The sequence below is a fragment of the Lactuca sativa genome, chromosome 6 (assembly GCF_002870075.4).
Source record: "Lactuca sativa cultivar Salinas chromosome 6, Lsat_Salinas_v11, whole genome shotgun sequence".
NCBI classification, from domain to species: Eukaryota; Viridiplantae; Streptophyta; class Magnoliopsida; order Asterales; family Asteraceae; genus Lactuca; species Lactuca sativa.
Genome location: NC_056628.2, coordinates 20,491,031 through 20,511,336, shown reverse-complemented (window position 1 = coordinate 20,511,336; position 20,306 = coordinate 20,491,031). Strand labels below are relative to the sequence as shown.

Below are 20,306 nucleotides of genomic sequence, written 5' to 3'. Positions count from 1 at the left end.
TTAAATTTCATGAATTAAATGTTTATATGGTTTATGACTTTGAGATAAGCTTCTCTAATTTCCATACAATTTTCCATACAATTTATAAAGAAGCTACATGATTCAAGCTTTTGAATTGTTATAACCAAATTTTGAGTGAATCAAATCCCTTTCACCATAGACAATAATAATAAACTAACTACTACAATAATAATAAACTAACTACTTAGTCTAATGACTGAAATCTCAATATTAACTATTTAGTCTAATGATTGAAATCTCAATATTAAGTATCCTTATTTATTTATTTATTTATTTATTCAATTAAACCAAAAAAACTAGTAAACACTTACCCAAAAAAAAAAACCTTGTTACCTATTAATGTTGGGTTTTAGGGTTTTTTTTTTGAAAAATTTAAGAACTTTCCTGAAAATAAACAATCAGAGATGAATTTTTCATTAATAAGGATAAGATTTAAGGAATTTTTTTGAAAAAAAATTATTTTTAATTTTTGTGATCTCTTTAATAAATATCATAATTATCTATTATTTTTTGGCATATGTTTTTATAACTATTGTAACTCCTATAACGTTGTTTGCAACTATTTAAACATGTTAACATTTAATTTATGTATTGTAGAACAACTTAAACTTAATTTGGTCACTTCTAAAAAAGTAGAAACTTCCTCCATTATCATTATTTACACCTAAGTCACTTTATTTTTACACCCAAGACTTGAATAATCAACAATGAAGATAACATGTAGCCTAGAAATACGTTACATACGACAAATCAACAAAATACTCTTAAATTATGCATGATAACTACAATCATATATATATATATATATATATATATATATATATATATATATATATATATAGATGGTATTTAATTTATGTGTTATAGAGCTTGAATTTAATTTGGTTATTTCTAAAATAATAAAAACTCACTACATTGTCATTCTTTAAACCCGAGTCACTTCATGTTTACACCCAATACTTGAATAATCAACAATGAAGGTAACATGTAGTTTAGAAACACGCTACATATGACAAATCAACAAAGTCCTCATAAATTATATATGATAACTAAAATCATGAACATACCACATGTATTATATATATGGTTTTTAATTTATGTGTTGTATAACAACTTTGAACTTACTTTGATCACTTCTAAAAATAAAACTCACCATATTGTCATTATTTACATCTAAGTCACTTCGTTTTTACACCCAAGACCTGAAACATGCTATATACTACAAATCAACAATGTCACATGATACATTTGTTAGGATATAGGTGATATCTTAATTATCGTAGTTATCATATATTATTTAAGAGTTACATTGGTTATAAAAACACATGTTAAAAATGATATATACTTATGATTTTAGTTATGATATTTATGGAAAAAATCACAAAAAAAAGGAAAAAAAAAACCCAAAAATGATATATAAAGTATCATTATTTTGTTTTTAATAAATAAAAATGAGTTTTTTTTAATGAAAATGATGTAGATGGTATATTTATTTTGAGTTTTTTAATAAATAAATATGAGTTTTCTTCAAATTGATTTAGTATATACAAAAAGAAAAATTTTCAAAAAAGTCCTTAAATCTTATCCCTATTAACGAAAAATTCATATCTGATTGTTTATTTTCAGAAAGTCCTTAAATTTTTCAGAAAAAAACCCTAAAATCCGGCATTAGCCGGTAACAAGGGTTTTTTTGCAAGTGTTTACTAATTTTTTGGGCTTAATTGCAAATAATAATAATAATAATAATAATAATAATAAGGAATGACTTTTCCGTAAATAAAACAAAACTTCAGAGACTGTTTTTTTTTTTAAATCAATTTTTACAAAAAGATTTGCATATATTTTATAAAAGGAAATCTCCAAAAAAGTCCTAATAGTTCACTATAATTTACGAAAAAAGTCTCAAATTATAATTTGTTTATGAAAAGTCTCAATTACCGGTAAAAACGACAATTTGATCATTTTTTCTCGGTTTACCGGTTTCATTACTTATCCGGTTCCATTAAAGTTTTATTATTTTAACATAATTTATGAATAAGTCTCAAACTAAAACTAAGTGATGATTTAGCCCATTTTCTCCCCATAACATATATATTACCGATATCATTGCTGACCTGAACGCATAGTCATTAAATGAGCTGATGATATGAATATGTTGGGATATATAATATTATGTTTACCATAAAAAATGATATCATGATCTACTATATATTTTTTGAAATATAAAATTTATCCAACGAAACTGCAATAATTACATAAACTAACAACAAATTCGTTATTTTTAAGGTTATAAGAGATTTCAAATTAAATATCTACTCTTATGTAACCCAGTATATCTATCTCATCGGATCATTTCCTGCCTTTTTTTTCTTCCAAAAAACACACATTTTTATAAATAATGAGACTTTTTCGTAATCGTCATTTTTACCAGTAATTGAGACTTTTTCGTAAACAAATATTAGTTTGAGATATTTTTATAAATTAAGGTAAAATATTAGAATTTTTCTAGAAAGGTTTCCCTAATACAAATTGAGCCAATCTCTAGAGATTCAACCCTTATTACCATTATACTTAGTTTATATGATAGAAAATAGAGTTATTTATTTGTTGGTCTCGACAACCACCAATGATAATGACAGTTATGATGATGGCGATGACTGGTTTCTAAAGGAGGATGAATGTAGAATAAGGGAGATGAACGATGGGTTGGAGTTAATGGATAGATTAAATTATTTTTATTTAACTTAAATCATGATATGGAAAATAAAAATAAATAAATAAATCTAAGACTAATTTTAACCGTTTGTCTTTGTTGTTTAAAATATTTTACTCATACGATCTTTGGGCCGGAGGAAGTAGTATCGTACTTCCTCATTTTGTCATATTGCCACGCAGACGCCACGTGTATTTTTACCACAAAAGTGTGGTTTGTTGTCACACCCTACGAGTAGTGCCACACTTGTTTTAATGAATAATTTTTTTAAAAAAAAGTTAATATTTCATTAATTAAAAATAAAAATACCATACATTGCATAACTTTAAAAAAAATAGAAAAGCAAATTAGAAATATAAAACCTACAACTTAAAAAAAAAAAATAAAAAATAAAAAATAAAAAAAAAAAAAAAAAAACATACATCAAACGATTAAAAACTTGAAAAAAAAAATAGAAATTAAAAACGACTAGCATAACGTTTTTTGAGGTGCTCCTTCATCGCCAAAATAACTTGAAGTTCATCTCCAATCATATTTGACGTGCCTATCTCTAGTATTCTCATGTCGCTCTCCCTTTGTTTTGGAAGCTCTTTTTTGAAAGCAAGTTGCAAAATTTTATCCATTCTATATTTCATACCCTTCATATCAGCCCCCATTTCTTTCAACTCATCCGAATCCGACGTTTTGCCTTTGCCTTTGCTTTTTGCTTTGTCCCTTCCCATTGGTCTGGAAGGTAGTGAAACTGGAATGGGTTCATCTTCGTTTAGGTCGAATTGAACACGAGCATCTGATGTAGTGTGGTCGGATTCAGATGTTATGCTGCGTTTTGAACCACTGTCGATATGTTCGTCTGATGATTTGTTGTTTTGTCATTTCTTGTTATATTTCACAAGATTCCAAACTTCAAGAAACTTGAAAGCATTCACGTTTTCTTTTTGATACACTTTCAGCGCTTTCTACAAAATCACATCATCACTTTCTCCACTTTTCCATTGACTTTTCATTAGGGGTGCAAACGAGCCAAGCTACTCGCGAGCTACTCGAGATCGGATCATTAAAAGCTCGACTCGGAATCGATTTTAAACGAGCCCGGTCCAAGCTCGAGCTTAATATTAAGCTAGTTTATTAAACGAGCTCGAGCTCAAGCCTATGTCATTAAGCTTGATTAGGCTCGCGAGCCTAAACGAGCCTTTATATAATATAATTTAATATTATTTAAATATATTAAAATAAAAACATATTAGGGGAATTATGGATTTAGGGTATTAGTAAACGAGCTTCTTAACGAGAGCTTAAGCTTATTTAGACACGTCAGATAAAAAACGAGTCGAGCCCGAGCCCGAACCCGAGCCGAGCTTGTATAATTATTTACGAGCTCGAGCCGAGATCGGTACAAGGAAGCTCGAATCGAGCCGAGCCTGGCCAGGCTCGGGCTCGGCTCGGCTCGTTTACACCCCTACTTTTCATGTTGGAATACAAATCATTAAACAATATGACTTCCCTGTTCATCTTCCCCCATTTCGAGTACACTTGATGTTTTGAACGATAGATTCCACAATTCATTCTTTTGTGGAACCTTGCAAAACCCGAATCCAAAAACAGTCATGTTTTTGGTCTTTTCCAATCGTCGTATCTTCTGAAATATCGATTCATGGTTGTGTCACCACTAACACTTTTAGGGGTTCCATCCTTTAGCTGCCAACTTCTCTTTTCTTTTACTTGCTGCTCGAATGGGCTGAGTGTCTTCAATTAATTCATGTGCGGAATCATAAATGATCGTTCGTGGTTGTAATTGTGTTTGTTGAACAAACTTAGGTTGAGACAAAAAAATCAAATGGATTAAAATTTGGGTCGGTTGTGGTTGTGCTTGTGGTATTTGTTGTGTTGGTCATTGTGGTTGTGAGATTTGTTGTGGAAAGTACGGAAGCATACCGTCATAGTGATAATACGGAGACGAATAAATCAGTTGATCATATAAAGGTCTTGGGGTTGTGGTGTTTCTAGTGGGTGTTTTTTTCGTTGGTAGACTTTTTGGAAGAAGACATTTTGAAAATATTTGAGAAAATGATGGTAAAAGGATAAGAAATTTGAACGAGGTTTTTGTAAAAAAAATGATATATATATATATATATATATATATATATATATATATATATATATATAGGGTTAGTTTACAATAATAATAATAATAATAATAATAATAATAATAATAATAAAATTTATTTCAAAATACAAACGTTGAAACGGTCAAAAGATGTAGACCAATCAAATCACGCGGTCATTTCTTGCCACACTGTGGCCTGAACCGCAACTGGACCGCACCCAGGGGGTGGTGTTCGTGTCACACGGTAGCAAAACCGCGGTTAAAAACTGCACCACTCCCTGAGTCTTATGAAACTTTTCTTGTATGAAAGGTCTGTAACTTTGGGTTTTGTTCCATAATTCTTATGTGTGACACCATTTAATAAGCACCGTTAAACCCCGCATGGGCCCCTTATTTGAAGGGTATTTTATCTTTCTCTTATTAATCATACTTAATTAAAAAAAACAACTCTACTTCTCTCTTCAAACCATCAATTTTGGTGTCTTCTTCCCATTTTCTTCACTCACTTTAATATTGAAATCGCCCATAAGTTGACTAGGAAACACCTCCTAAATTGATAAATCACCCAGAAAATCTAATTCAATTTCATACCCTTCGGCTCTATCTATTATCACACCTGTCCACTCCAACCTAGATGGATAAAACCTAAAAAAATGAAAGTTAATGATCATTTGTGTGTGTGGAGAGAGAGAGAGAGAGAGAGTGTGTGTGTGTGTGTGTGTGTATGTGTGTGTGAGGGAGATAGAAAGAGTATGTGCAAGAGAATAAGAGTGTATGTGTATGTGTGTGTTTATATGTGAGTGGCTTCCTATTTTTGTTTTTTTAATAGAGAAATAAAAAGGAAAATTAAGTAATCAACCCACAATTTAATATTTATTTAAAAAAAATAAGCCAAAAAAGTTGTTTTTAGCATCAAAAAAAAATATCACTTGGTTCATAATGGGCAATTCAGACCAAGAAAAAACATTTTTCTACAAAAAATATATTTCAAACAATCATTTGGGACCAACATTCCACATTCTTGAATGGAATTTTGGATAGAACATGTTCGGAATCTGATTAACAATTATGGAATTTCGAGACAAATAATTGTTTTTACCTAAATCTAACAAAAAGTTAAACAAACATAATAAATATAAACTATATACGATATTAATGTATAAAATCAGACATTTTATTGTAAAATGATGATATTAAATACTTCGAAATTGACATCTCAGACATAAGTGGGGAATTTCTTTCAAAAAGAATTGAAAAAAAAAAAAACAAAAAATAACTCTGAAATTTGAAGATCAAACCTGAAATTGAGCATTCTTTGGAAAAAAAAATTAAAGTAATCCGGAATATAAAGAATAGTTTGGAACAAAATATTTGAAAAAAACTTTTAATTTTTAGGGTTTAGATCATTTTTGGTCACTTAACTTTTTGTTTTGTGCTCATTTGGTCATTTAACTCTTTTTAAATTTTAAAATGTCATCAAACTTTTGGCTTTGTGTATATTTTGTCACTTAACTTTTGGTTTTGGTCACTTAACTTTTGGATTTGTGCTTTTTTTAGTCACCTAACTTTTAAAATTGTGCTCATTTAGTCACTATTTTACAAAAAATTTAAAATTTTAGTGACTAAATGAGCATAGTTTTAAAAGTTAGGTGACTAACTAAACACAAATCCAAAAGTTACGAGACTAAATGAGTACAATGTCAAAAGTTTGATGACTTCTTAAAATTTAAAAATAATTAAGTAACCAAATGAGCAAAAAACCAAAAGTTAAATGGCTAAAAATTACCAAAACTAAAAAAAAATATAATTACTTAAAAAAAAAACAAAAAAAAAAAAAAAAAAACAAAATTTGTTAACATAGTTACTCATAAATGGTGTTAGAACATCGAAAATTAAAGATCGCAAGCAAAAATTTCAAAAAAATATTTTGAAAAAGAATTAACCACAAAGACTAACTACTAAATTTAGTTAAAAGAGTAAAATAGTTCTTTTAAATCAAATTTTAGGCAAAATAAAACCATCACAAGCAATCATGTAAAAAAATAAAACTAAAGGTGTTCTAATGAGTTCCGACAAACAACATAGACTAATCGAAAAAATTATGAAATTTTATTTTGTTGTTAGCTACAACTTGTATAAATACCTCCTTATCTAATTCTTCCCATTTCAGCCTCTGGTTTAAGACTCTTCACCTTCTTCAAACTACAATTTCTGCAACTGAAAAGGAGGAACTACGAGTCTACGAACATGTTGCCAAAAGAATCTGTGGGTATGACCTTCGATCTTCCACAAGAGGTGTTGGAAGTGCTACCTTCCGATCCATTTGAACAGCTCGATTTCGCTCGCAAAATCACTTCCATTGCGCTTTTCACTCGAATCTCCGCCCTTGAATCGGAGTCATCCGTCCTCCGCGACGAGCTTATGGACCGGGAACTCGTTATCGAAGACCTTCAGACTCAGATGGACTCTCTCAACTCTTCTCTCTCTGACGTTCTCGACAGACTTTCCCGCGCTGATCAAGAGAAAGTCAGTTCCATACTCCAAACTGTTGTCTTTTCCCCTTATTGTCTTTCGTAGTTCATTGCCTCACAATTTTTCTTTGATGATGAATAAATTTTCTATGAGCATTGTTAGGAAAATCTATTGAATGAGAATGCGTCGCTATCGGAACAAGTCAAAAAGCTCAACCGTGATGTTGCTAAGGTAATTCGAAAACCTAGTGTTCATGAAGTTTGGGGTTGTCAGATTTTGACGAATGATACTCTTGATTCCTTATTGTTCCCTGAGCAGTTTGTAGAAATGTGAAACCAATATGTAGCTCTTCAGTTCCTAGTTAAGTTGTAAACTTAATTCTTAGTTTTGTAACTCGATCATGCAGTTGCAGAGCTTCAGGAAGACACTCATGATGTCCCTTCAAGATGAAGAAGGAAGTTCAGTGAGTTGCTTCTTTTACGATTTCTGGTAGATCAAAGATTGCTTATATGGTTTGAAGTCTAGTTTTGTTACAATTTGACACATGACTTACAGGCAAGGAACACTCCAATTGTTGCACCAGACAATTCAAGCTTATCATCTCAATCGTTTGCTGGAGGTTTATTAATTTTCTAATTTCACTTTCTTAATTTTTATTCTAAAAAAGAACGTAATCTGTTTCAGAAGATGAAGAAACTGAAACTGAGCCACCTTCAAATGCTTCACAATTCAATGAGCCTGTGACAGATGGTGAGAAATCTTTTGATTTGCTATTGTATCACTTGGGGTAAAATTGGAATTTTACATTTGGGTTTCTCTTGTCAGCATCGAGTAGGGCCCACATTTCACCAGGCATGTTTTTAGTATCGCAAACAAGCACACCTCGGTTAACACCTCCTGGATCTCCTCCAAGCTTATCAGCATCTGGATCTCCAACAAGAAGGCAATCTATTTCTTTTTCAACCACAAGAAGTATGTCTGATGATCATAGATCTTCTGTCTTTTCGTCTACAACTTCAACCCCATACACCTCCATGACAGGTGTCAATATGTTACTGGATCTCTACATAATACTATATGCTTTTGTGTTTGCATTTAAATTTCACTCAAGATTACCTTATAAGTTATAATAACTAATTATGAGCACTACTTTGTGCTTCTTGGCTTGTTGCAGGACGCACTCGAGTGGATGGGAAAGAATTTTTCAGACAAGTGAGGTGAAATTACCTATATGCCCCTCATTTGCATTTTTCGCCATTCAGTTTGTTCTTTTATTAATCAATCATCTATCTCTGTTTTTTTTTTTTCTTTTACTTTTATTAGGGGCAGATTATCATATGAGCAATTTGGTGCATTTTTAGCGAATGTGAAGGAATTAAACTCACACAAGCAAACAAAGGAGGTATGTTTAAAGTGTAAACATAAGCTTTCTTGACTTTGTAATTTGTTCCCAAAAATGCCCTCAAACAATTCATTGTTATTATTTTGTGATCTTATAGGATACTTTAAGGAAGGCAGATGATATATTTGGCCCGGAAAACAAGGATCTTTATGCTATTTTTGAGGGATTAATCAGTCGTAACATCCATTAAAAAGAAGGATTATATTGTTATTTTGTTGTTTTTAAGTTATTTATTGTTTAGTTTTACTCAATTATAGGTCATTAAACATTTAGCTTTTGGTTTAATTTCACTATATTGTCATTACTTTTAAGTTTTAACCTGATAAACCATGTTAAAGTAAATGTCAACAAATTTTTCTAACGTGAGATTTATTACCATTTACTGGTTTAATGACATTGATTTCGATTAAACACTCATAGACTCAGTCTGGGATCATCAATCATTCGTTGCATTAATCTCAATCAGGCCCGAAATTTTCTCCTGAAAGTGTTACAAAACAGACAAAAGCATTGTGGAAGCATCCTTTGAAAAAAAAAACATCTTATTGGGTTATGAGATTTTAAAAAACGAGCTTATGTCTACAATATTCAATATTCGTCACACTTTGTTTTTTTTCTTAACCGGTGATACTCGAATACTTTTTAAGCAACATTTGTCCAGTGGTGATTATATGGTTTTATATTGAACACCAAAGTTAAGTAAAGCAATGTCTTGTTTTATATTTGTTTAATTTTAAATAGAAATTGTCGTTTTGACTCTTCAAAAGCATATGCTGGGCTTCTCAAAATAGAATACAAACTTTAAATTAAAATTTTTACAACATTTATTTTATAATAAAGCTCATTTTTTTTTTATAAAATTATTCCCAAAGTCAAATATTAAATAAAGAGTAAGAGTATACCGATGATATTCTTGATCCTCAAGACGATTCAAAATATTCTTGATCATAACTTGTAGTCCGAGTCATGCAAAGTGCTTCTCTGGGAACAACATGCTTCATGATCAAAAAAATGTCTTATATGCTTCATACGACTTGCAATTGACTCACTCGATAACCTTCATCCTTCAACGAGGTATACTTCTTAAAGTAATTTCTCGTCTCTTGGAATGTGAATGCCATGATCTTCAATTCTTAGATTCTACAAAGACACCATTCAAACGTTATTACAATAACTAACTAAATGTGTGAAATGTACAGTCGTAAAATCGAGTCCTTCAAGCTCAAAATATTTTACTCACTATTTTGTAGAAATCTTCACTCCACGTAAAATGGTTAGTAAATAGTAAACAAACGAGTTGTATCTTTATTATGATCACATAGAGACTAATCACTTGCATCAACCTAGACCTGATAAATGTGTCGTGCCGTGTCGGGTTTGTATCGTGTCAAAACAGTAAACGGGTTGAGAGAGTTTGACATTAACCCAACCCGTTTAATTAATGTGTTATGTCATGTCAATCCATTTATTTTCGTGTCGGGTTTCGGGTTATGGGTATATCTTAAAATGTGTCGTGGCATGTGAGGTTGAAATATTTAACACGTTGAAATAGTATGATTTGGATAGATAGAAAAGAAATGTAATAGTTGAGAAGCGGAATTGCTAAATTTATAGTAAGTTTAAAAAGCAAAATAGAATGAATATGAGTTGGAAGGAGAAATGCAGGGATCATAAAATGGTTGAGGGGATTATGTAATTTAGGCAATAACAAAAAAAACTAAAATGAAAGTCTAACTAAGACGGTTAAGTGTATTCCATATTACAAAACGAATCAATCAAAAGGTTTTCTTTTACGTATTATTTTGTTTTTTTTTCTTTTTAGTTTATTTAAATTATTCAGAAAACTTACATATAAATAGATCATTTTCAAGTCATATTTGAGTTGAAATTTTAAACCCTAACCTTACTCGTATAATTTTCATGTCGTGTCAACCCGTTTAATTAAACATATTAAAATATCTTATCCAAACTTGTTTATTTTGTGTCGTGTTAGTTTTTGCCACCTCTACATCAACTTTCATGGATTTTGTTCAATGTGGACCAAACATTCCTCGGAATAGAATCTCGAATCTTAATTTCACTAAGAAACGGAATTTGTAAACCTTCTAACAAGAATCTAACACCCCTTTAGAGATCGACACCTATATGTAAAACAAAATTGTTAGAAGACTAAAGTTGTATATTGACAAATACTTGATGGACGATTTTGTGAATATGTTCACGAGGCGGGAAGGGTGGCTTCTTTGGGGCATGGAAATCCATTGAAATATGTAAACAAAACACAGCTCCCATGGCTACCACTATTTCATTTTCACCATGTCTCCTCCATATCCCCGATCTCTGTCTCTCTCTTTTTTCTGTCCATCGTCAGATGGAGGGTTCTGCTTCTTGTATCTTTCTAAATCTTCATACGCATTTCTTCAGATTTCTCAATATATCTCTCTTCTATAAATCCTAATTTAATCAACCAGCTTTTGTTATCGTAGAAGAAATTCCGTGTGTTTTTCTTCGTTAATCGAGCATCTGTTCAATTCGATTTCATCATCATTGAAAAACCTCGTTAGAATTATCGTGTTTTCATCATCTTCTAATTGGCCAATCTCGCATTTTATGATTTAGGTTATGTTTGATAGGGTCCATATAGAGTTTATTCTGAATATATAGCGAATGATGTCTTTTGATTTGTTCATCTTACATGCAAACATGAAGCTTCACCACGTGTTCTGTCACTTGATCTCTTATTCAATTTTATATATGCTTTTATCATGTTGATTTTCAGTAAGAAATGGCCGAAGACGAAAAGAATGAAGCTGTTACATCTGCAGTAGAAAATCAGAAACTTCTTCCCTCTGATTCTACAGTTTCTCTTTCTGCTGAAGGTATAAAAAAGATTCCACCATTGACTGCATTTTCTATAACACTAATTGCTAAAATTTAGCTTTGTAGATAAGGATGAGGAGAATTGTGATTGTAATAAGTCAACACTGGAGGAAACTGAGGAGAAATGTGAATCTGAACCAGCATCACCTAAGGAGATTGTTGCTTCAACTTCAAGTTCATCATCTTTCAAATTTGGGATTTTAGATTTAGTATCTCAAATTGATCCAAAAAGTCATCCCCAACAATGGTGTGGTGGATTATTACGAAAATTAACAAAAGGGCCCTCAGCAAGCTTGCTTTCATTCAATCCTTGCCTCCCTAGCCTACCTTCCATTAAAAGAACCAAGAAAAAACCGAGTAGGAAACACACTCAAAGCATGTCAGAAATTCCAAACAGTTTTGATCCCAATTTGTATTGTTTTGAAGCTTCATGGACAATTTACTCACTCTCAGAACTCAAAGATGCAACTGACAACTTTAGTCGTGGTTTGTACTTTGTAACTTCTCTCTCTATAATGAAAACAAATTCCTTTTTTGGTTAACATTCTTTCTTTACGTTTTCATGATATTTTTAAAGAAAACTTAATTGGAGAGGGAGGTTATTCTGAAGTCTACAAGGGTCATTTACAAGATGGACAAATTATAGCAGTGAAAAGATTAATCAGAGGTACACAAGAAGAGATGACATCAGATTTTTTATCTGAACTTGGAATTCTTGTTCATGTAAACCACCAAAATATTTCTAATGTTATTGGGTATGGAATTGAGGGGGGGATGTACCTTGTTCTTCCTTTATCACACCATGGGAGCTTAGCTTCTCTTCTTTCTGGTTAGTTTTTGAATTACATTTTTCATTATATGATTATTATTGTTTATAATATCATTTGATGATAAGTTGTTTTAGAACTGTTTCAGATCATAAAGAGAAACTTGACTGGAGAATTAGATATAACATTGCATTGGGAACTGCATCTGGGCTTTCTTATCTTCATGAAGGTTGTCAAAGAAGAATCATTCATAGAGATATCAAGGCAGCTAATATTTTGCTTTCGGAGGATTTTCAACCTCGTGTAATTCTTCTGACTTTATTATATTTAAAAAAAAACATATTTAATTTGGAATTACTTTTTTTTTTTTTGTAATTTACTCACCAACTTCTTGTATTCTTTTTATCTGTTGATTTTGATGTGACCATAGATTGCTGATTTTGGGCTGGCGAAATGGCTTCCAGATCAATGGAGTCACCTCAACGTGTCACAGTTTGAAGGGACATTTGGGTATATATATTATTTAATTAATGATTTTTTTTTTTTTTAAATTTGTTTATATAAGTTGAAGCTTGTGTATTAAATAAATACACTACAGGTACCTTGCTCCTGAGGTTTTCATGAATGGGTTGGTGGATGAGAAAACTGATGTGTATGCTTATGGAGTCCTTCTGTTAGAGATCATAACTGGACGCCCTGCTTTGGATGAGGCACAGAAGAGTCTCGTTATGTGGGTATGTATTCACATTGTATTTATCCTTTTTTTTTTTTTTGGGTTAAATGCAGGAAAAAATAAATAAATGATTATTAATTGTTTTTTTTGTTGCAGGCTAGACCTTTAATACATAATAAACACGTTGAGAAACTTGTTGATCCACATCTTGATGGTGAGTGTGAGTTGGAGCAGCTGAGTGACATGCTATGGATTGCTTCTCAATGCATCAACGACTGTCCAACTGAACGTCCAAAAATGAGTCAGGTAGGGTAGGTAACATTTTGCATGATAATAAATTACATATTTGGTCCCTAAGTATAGTGATTTCTGCAATTTTGGTCCCTAGGGAAAAAATGGGTAAAACAAATTGATGTGTTGGTAATGGTAATGCAATGCACAGGTTTACAGGATGTTAAGTGGTGATGAAGGGATTCCTGATAGCAAAAAGTTTATGAAATGGGCTGCTTTCAGAAGAAGGAAGAAGTCAACTGAGGTCTTTGAGGAACTACTCAAACTCAAAGATCTTTCACCTTCACCCTCACCCTCACCCTCACCTCACCAAACTGACAGAGTTTTAGAGGGTTAAATTTCAATTTCATGATTTAAACCAAGAATTCACAACACAACGCAAAGCTCTACAGAGAAAGCATCAAAAGATTAATTAAAAAGCATAAAGTACATATGTCGATTATTATGGAAATTCTTGTAATTTCAACTTCATACTAAACTACTACCACATTCAGAGCCATTGTACTTTCATATTTATTGCTGTTAAAATCCCTGTTTCCTTTTTTATTATGTTTGAGAAATTATCATTCATTTTTTATATAAATCCAATCCAATTCAATCCCATATTACAACAATAAAATAAATTAAATAGCAGCCTGCAATGCATATAACGGCTGGGCTGCATTTTATAAAAATAATTTCAGAATGATCCATCTTCAAAGTTTTCTCCTACAAAACTGTGTTAAACTTGATGTTCTTGTATATTTATCTTCTAAAACCAGCTTGTTTCTCCCTAAAATCTCCTCGTGGGCCCCTGTTCATCTGATAATCTGGTGGTGGTGGTGGTGGTTGTGGGGTTGGTCCTTTCTTGTACCTATTTACCTCCACCGGTCTACTGGCGGCCTCAGGTTCACTTCCACCCTGCCGCCGATTGCCGCCACTTTCCGGTTCCAACCGTCTCCTTACACCACCAGCACCAGGAGTTGCATACCTATTTTCCGGAACATTTACATTTGCTGGCCTTGTGGCAGAAGCATACCTATTTGATGATGTTTCTGGTGCAAACTTCATGGTGTCATCATAATTTTTGTTTTCAAAATCACCTACTGATTCAATTGGGTCTTGAGAAAGTGTATCTTCCTCGGTTTCTGAACCAGATTCGTTTTGCTCTGGTGTTTCCGTGTTTGATGTTGCTAAAAGCTTCTTTTTGCCTGGACCTTTCTTCAATGGCCCAAATTTTACATGTCGGACAACTACATATGCTTGTTTTGACTCCACTCTAGGCCCACTTTCGACTAGTGAAAAATCATCAATCTGCCAAACAAAAACAAAAACTATTTATTTATTTATTCCCCTTTTAAAAATCAATTTCAATTAATGGGAAAAAAAAAGTATCAAAATGTGCATACCAGAGCAGAAAGACGTGATAGCAATCCTCCCAAATCCTGATCTTCAGTACCCACTGCCATACACTGGATAACAAAAACATAAACAAACAATGTTTTTTATCAACATTTGGTAATTGATATAATATAATTACTAAATTAGATACCTTGATTCGATGACCACGTTCAGCTAATCGCTTAATTGCATCTGCTTTTGTTTGCAAATCATTTTTATCCTACAAAAACAAAATCACTTCAGTTTCTGTATTTAAAGGAAAAGAGAATCTAAGGAAAGGAAGGAACTTACAATTTTACTAGTAATTCGAACTTCTTTCAAACCTCCTTTACGCAAAACCAAGTCAGACTGCAAAAAAAAAAGTTAAAAACAAGAAAAGCAATATATTGACAATGGCAGTGTTGTAAATAGGGGAAGCAGTTACCTTCTTTTTTGTTTGTTCTTTTTCTTTTGCTTGTCTTAAGTACATTTCCCTGTTATAGTCCATGAGTTTGCAAACAGGTGGGTTACCATCTGGTTGAACCTGTAAAAAAGTACACATAAATATATAATATCCAAAATGTTTTAAAAATAATATTTTTTATGTCAGTTATTACTTATTATAATTTATACCTCAACTAAATCAACATTGAGTCTCCTTGCACGCTCCAATGCTTCATGCCTTGACACAACACCATGTCCTGCAAATTTAGCATTATGCTAAAGATTATAAAGTAAAATGATATGACCTTCAAAATGAATTCTAACATCTTCAAGTAAACTGTAAACATCATTCTTATTGAGATATATGGCCACTTTCACACAAGCTTTTAACATTCTGAAAGTACCTTCATCTGTCACAATTCTAACATACTGAGCAGATATTTGTTCATTCATTCGCGGACGCCCCTTGTCCTTATCTTCATATTTCGGTTTGACCTAATAAACCATTCCAATACAAATCTACCAATCAACAAACAACATGATATAGATTAACAAAAAGAAAAAAGTCTAACTTGTGGTTAGTTTTGATAAAAGTTGTCAATTGATTTGGACTTTTAGTTGATTCAAAGGACTAAATCACTATTGTAATGTATTCTGCTCGTTGATTATAGGCGAATGAATACCTGAACAGGTGCAGCAAAGAATCGCACACAGTTGCCAAACTCGGATCCAGTCCTGTGAAAGGCTGAATTTGGACTCTTGAGAACTCCAACTGTAGTTCCCCTGATGATTGAAGAGGACCCATGAATCTGAAAGTAGCATCGTTTGAACTGATTTGATAAAGCTCTGAGCTGTGATTGTTTAGTCCGACACCAAAACATCACCATTCTTCTTCCTATGTCGCATCAATGAACCCAACAATTAAGCTCACCTAAAGCTAATAAGATGTCCAATTCAAATAATGAAGCTCAAAGCAAGTTTCAATTCATATAGTCGTTCCTTAAATTGCAAAACCAAATGGCACAAAAATCTCTTATCTTTCAATTTTTTGGTATCAGTCGAAACCTAACACAGAGACACTAAATAGTAATGGCGCCACTGATGGAAAACTTCACTTCAGCAGTTGAGAATTTCAGAAAGAAGAAAATTAGGAGGATCAAGAACTTTCTTAACCTGAGAGTGAGAGAACCGTATGTTTAATTAAGATTTGCAATCAACGAATACTTGTTTGAATCGTCTTCTTCAGAGCCCAGGGCATCAGACGCCTCGTCTTCTTCGGCTTTTACTTCGATTCAGACTCCTCGTCTTCTTCAGCTTCAATGATTTGGGTTGCAGGCCGGCCCTAAACACATATTTATGAAACCAAAATAGAAATTTTAGGTTTTAAGATTGAAACAAATTCTCCAACAAATGCAATAAAAACACATATCGATTAGGGTTTTCGTCATCACTGTGACAAACGGAATTGAAACAGGCAAATAAAAAAGGCGTATAAACAAACGAATTAAAACCTAATTAAGATTCTGTTGGCTGCGATATGTCACTTGTACAGATACTGGTGCATTGACATGAAGATATAGAGAGATCAAATTCAATCGAATCAAGAAAAATTTACCAATAGAAGACGAAGATGGTTTTGCCGTAGCTTTTTCCCTCCAGAAACCGAGAGTAGGGAGAGAGTTATGACGCAAACGTCGATTAGGAGGAAGATGGGGGTGGCAGTGGACTGGTGACGGAAACCATGAAAGTGTAATTTAAATTTGAGTAAACTACAAAAATGTCCCGAAGTTTATATAACTTTTGCAATCTTAAGAGCTGATTGGCAGGATCTGAATTTTTAAGATCTGAATTTTTAAGAGATCTGAATTTCTAAGAGGGTCTGAAATTTTAAGAGCTGAATGTTTAACATGCTGTTTGGTTGGCGCATCTGAATTACTGTGCTGAATTATTAAAATGACCATTTTACCCTTCTATTTTAATTTTTATTGAATTCAATTATTTATTTAGAAAATAACCTAATAAATTTCTTAAATATGTATTTAAAAAAATATATAAACACCATATAAAATCCAAATTTATCATAAATCAAAATTAAACACAAATCCAATTCAAACATAAATATTTTTAAATCCATAAAATCATAATAAAATCCTACAAATTTAATTTTATCCCAATTGATTCGCAATTTGATCACGCAAATTATCCATGTATTCATTGCCTTGTGAACCCCATTCCATATCGTGTACGTTTTGTCCATCATTCTCTCCCTCTTGTGCTTGAGCATTGTTCTCCTCGAACGCCATAAATAACTCATCATGAATATCGCATTTCCTTATGAAATTGTGGACTGCAAAACAAGCAACGACTATATCTCTTTGCACTGAAAAAGGAAAAGGAGCCATTCGTTTTAGGATTGGGGATCTCGCCTTCAAAACACCGTAAGCACGTTCAATAACATTTCTGAGTTGCGCATGTGCATAATTGAATTTTTCTTCCTTAGTTAACGGACGTCGTCGTCGATAGTCGGCTAACCAATACCTCATGTTACGGTAAGGAGTCATAAATCCACGAGTGTTGGTGTATGCAGCATCGCAAAGGTAATATTTATCTATACACATGAGTGAAGGAAGTATTATATATAGAAATTTAAAATCGTATTTTTGAATCAATTTAAAAAGAATTACAAACCTGGAGGAGGGAACGGAAAGCCTGAAGTCGGGTTACATGCAACTTCTTTCAAAACTCGCGAATCATGTGTTATACCCTCCCAACCGGCCCATACGAATGTGAATAGCATATCAAAATCACAAATTCCTAAAACATTTTGATAGCATTCACCTTTTCCTCTTACCCTGTAGCGAGTTTGTTGATCAGCAGGCACGACTGCATGTACAAGAGTTCCATCTAACGCACCTATAGCTCCAGGAAAGATTTCTTTTAGCCTATGATGTCTCTCTGAGGAATTCACTGTTGCATTAGAATTCGTTGGCACTATAATTTCTTTTGCAAAAATCATCATTGCATTTAGCACTTCATGAAAGCATCTATGAACTGTTTCTGTGGAGTGTTGAAACCTTCGTTTGATAATCCTGAACCGTTTATTATGTGCTATAGTTGTCAAGAACATAGCCATTTTTTCTTCAACGCTTATATGCCTACTACTTTGCAACCAATTGTTTCGTCTAAAATGATTGCATAAAAGTACATACGCTTCATGTGAAAGGCGCATCAGCTCATGACATTGTGTAGAAGTTCCATGTAACAATTCTTGTGTATGTTGATGACCGCTCATTTCCGAATCATTATCAATTGCCCTTCCAATTCTATTGGATGCTAGATTCAACCAATAGCAACATAGTAGAATGAAAAACGCAATTTCTTCATCCGAATCCATAACCAATCTGTTATTTTAAACAACAACAATTATATTAACAACAAATATATTAACAACATATAAATTAACAAGTCATTCATGTCATATAAAATTCTAGTAATCCAAAACATCAAGTCATTCATGTCATATAAAATTCTAGTAATCCAAATATCAAGTAATCAAAAATAAAACATCAAGTTCAAACAAAACATCTAGTTATCCAAACAAAATATCAAAACATTCAAAACATCTACTTAGCGAAACATTCCATAATGTGCTCCAACAGTCTTGACCCAATTCTCACAAATAGCTGGATCAATGGTTAACCACACCTGCCTCTTATCCGCACCTTCACCAAATAGAGCAACAGCAGTAGTGTATCTTGGATCAAATATTCCCCATCCTAACTTCTCCAGCTTTTCCATACACGCACCCAAATTTGAAGAAGAATGTTTTTCCACAAATATTTTAGTCACTGTGGAAATATCTTCCCCGATTTCAAGCAATCTTGAGTTCGATGCATCTTTACCCTTATCTTTACTTTTATTTTGACTCTTTGTCATATCTGTAGTCTTTTGTTTTTTTGATTGAGCAGATGACTCGTCACTGAGACCTACAATTTCTTGTTGAGTGCAATCGATGTCATCAAAGTCATGCAAACTATAGTGGCTTGAGTCTTGAGTAGGACGGGGAAGGGTAGAAGTTGGTCCCCAACTATGCATGCCTGTCGCAGTCGCGCCTTCAAATAACTGTGTGCAAAGGTCGGGGTACGGTAATGGTGTGCGTCTCAAAGAATCCACATGTTTGTTTGACTGTTTGGAAAAAGTATTTTATTATTTAAAAACATGACAATCTATTTTTTATAAATTAAAATAATACCTTCGCTTCTTGTTCCCATTCTTCTTTGGAAAGATTGAAGCTGTTGGTTGTTGAATTGTACACATTACCGGTTTTGTTTTTTAACTTCAAAAAAGCACCAAACTTTGACTTTAGGTAGTCGTAGCGGTTCTTCATTTGTTTTTGGTCGGCAATAAAGTTATGTTCAATTTTTAGTGTTTCGGCTACATTCCTCCAAGAAAGTGCTTTCAAACTACTCCCTTCCCGTCCATTGACCGTAACTTCACGTAAACAAGCTTCTAGAAATGTTTTCTCTACACCTTCTACCTTCCAACTAATCCTATCCTTCTTTTCTCCCATTTCTTTGATCAACTCAACAAAAAAAAATGCATGTTTTAGCAACAAGTTATGCATTGCAAATACACATTTTTAGCAAAACTAATGCATATGTCCTAATAACAGCAAGAACATATATGATTTCACTATAACATCAAACACAAATATGTCAACACTTCACTATAACATCAAACATATAAACATCAAACATAAAAACATTGAACACAAACAATTGAATATAAAAAATCAAACATAACAGGAAAGACTGCAAACATAACAGGGAAATCAAACATAATAATAGAACATGTCAACATTCATTATGTCCATTGAAAACATTCAGATTCGTTCATTTAACATCAAACTCAACATATAACATCATATAACATCAACATATAGCAGGAAATCAATTTTTTTAACAATAATTTTCGTTTTTTTAACAAATCAACATATAACATCAACATATAGCAGGAAATCAATTTTTTTTTTTTTCGTTTTTTGAAGAAATCAGCAACAAATACATAAGCTGATTTGTCTATTTTTATTTTCAGGTTTAGGAGCAGCAACAAATCAGTTTTCAGAAGAAGGAAGATAGAAGAATAGCAAAAAAAAAAAAAAAAAACGATTTTCAGAAGCT

At 32.5% G+C, this 20,306-nt stretch overlaps 3 protein-coding genes across 4 annotated transcripts; 2 read left to right on the top strand and 1 right to left on the bottom strand.

Moving 5' to 3' along the window:
- The first annotated feature begins 6,997 nt into the window (after positions 1 to 6,997).
- On the top strand, positions 6,998 to 9,073 carry LOC111885099 (uncharacterized protein At4g15545). Of its 2 annotated transcripts, none has more exons than XM_023881389.3 (9): positions 6,998 to 7,364; positions 7,473 to 7,541; positions 7,717 to 7,773; positions 7,866 to 7,929; positions 7,998 to 8,060; positions 8,136 to 8,351; positions 8,485 to 8,527; positions 8,634 to 8,712; positions 8,810 to 9,073. In XM_023881389.3, the coding sequence occupies exons 1-9, from the start codon at positions 7,086 to 7,088 to the stop codon at positions 8,900 to 8,902; spliced, it is 963 nt and encodes a 320-aa protein (XP_023737157.1). In that variant the 5' UTR covers positions 6,998 to 7,085; the 3' UTR covers positions 8,903 to 9,073. The 2 variants fall into 2 exon arrangements, with proteins under 2 accessions (XP_023737157.1, XP_023737156.1); XM_023881388.3 differs by having other exon boundaries at positions 7,995 to 8,060.
- Positions 9,074 to 11,003: 1,930 nt separating this feature from the next.
- LOC111885092 (receptor-like cytosolic serine/threonine-protein kinase RBK2) lies at positions 11,004 to 13,803 on the top strand. The gene is made up of 8 exons (XM_023881382.3): positions 11,004 to 11,591; positions 11,659 to 12,078; positions 12,170 to 12,421; positions 12,508 to 12,662; positions 12,790 to 12,869; positions 12,958 to 13,093; positions 13,189 to 13,338; positions 13,475 to 13,803. The coding sequence occupies exons 1-8, from the start codon at positions 11,498 to 11,500 to the stop codon at positions 13,658 to 13,660; spliced, it is 1,473 nt and encodes a 490-aa protein (XP_023737150.1). The 5' UTR covers positions 11,004 to 11,497; the 3' UTR covers positions 13,661 to 13,803.
- A 54-nt stretch (positions 13,804 to 13,857) lies between these two features.
- Positions 13,858 to 16,882, bottom strand: LOC111885098 (translation initiation factor IF3-1, mitochondrial). The gene is made up of 10 exons (XM_023881387.3): positions 16,742 to 16,882; positions 16,300 to 16,468; positions 15,810 to 16,021; positions 15,531 to 15,621; positions 15,316 to 15,383; positions 15,128 to 15,226; positions 14,995 to 15,051; positions 14,855 to 14,923; positions 14,712 to 14,774; positions 13,858 to 14,616 (listed from the first exon to the last, which is right to left on the bottom strand). Exons 3-10 carry the CDS (start codon positions 16,011 to 16,013, stop codon positions 14,068 to 14,070), a joined length of 1,200 nt encoding a protein of 399 aa, XP_023737155.1. The 5' UTR covers positions 16,014 to 16,021; positions 16,300 to 16,468; positions 16,742 to 16,882; the 3' UTR covers positions 13,858 to 14,067.
- Between the last annotated feature and the right edge of the window lie 3,424 nt (positions 16,883 to 20,306).

Bases quoted from the DNA above. Each gene is read 5' to 3' on its own strand.
- LOC111885098 (XM_023881387.3), bottom strand. From the start codon at position 16,013: ATGGTGATGTTTTGGTGTCGGACTAAACAATCACAGCTCAGAGCTTTA. The intron at 15,384-15,530 runs GTACTTTCAGAA...CTAAATTTGCAG, and splicing joins TAGAATTGTGACAGATGAAG to GACATGGTGTTGTGTCAAGG. The intron at 15,052-15,127 runs GTAACTGCTTCC...TTTTTTTTGCAG, and splicing joins AAGAACAAACAAAAAAGAAG to TCTGACTTGGTTTTGCGTAA.
- LOC111885092 (XM_023881382.3), top strand. From the start codon at position 11,498: ATGGCCGAAGACGAAAAGAATGAAGCTGTTACATCTGCAGTAGAAAAT. The intron at 12,079-12,169 runs GTTTGTACTTTG...ATATTTTTAAAG, and splicing joins AACTGACAACTTTAGTCGTG to AAAACTTAATTGGAGAGGGA. The intron at 12,663-12,789 runs GTAATTCTTCTG...ATGTGACCATAG, and splicing joins CGGAGGATTTTCAACCTCGT to ATTGCTGATTTTGGGCTGGC.
- LOC111885099 (XM_023881388.3), top strand. From the start codon at position 7,086: ATGTTGCCAAAAGAATCTGTGGGTATGACCTTCGATCTTCCACAAGAG. The intron at 7,774-7,865 runs GTGAGTTGCTTC...CATGACTTACAG, and splicing joins AAGATGAAGAAGGAAGTTCA to GCAAGGAACACTCCAATTGT. The intron at 8,713-8,809 runs GTATGTTTAAAG...GTGATCTTATAG, and splicing joins CACACAAGCAAACAAAGGAG to GATACTTTAAGGAAGGCAGA.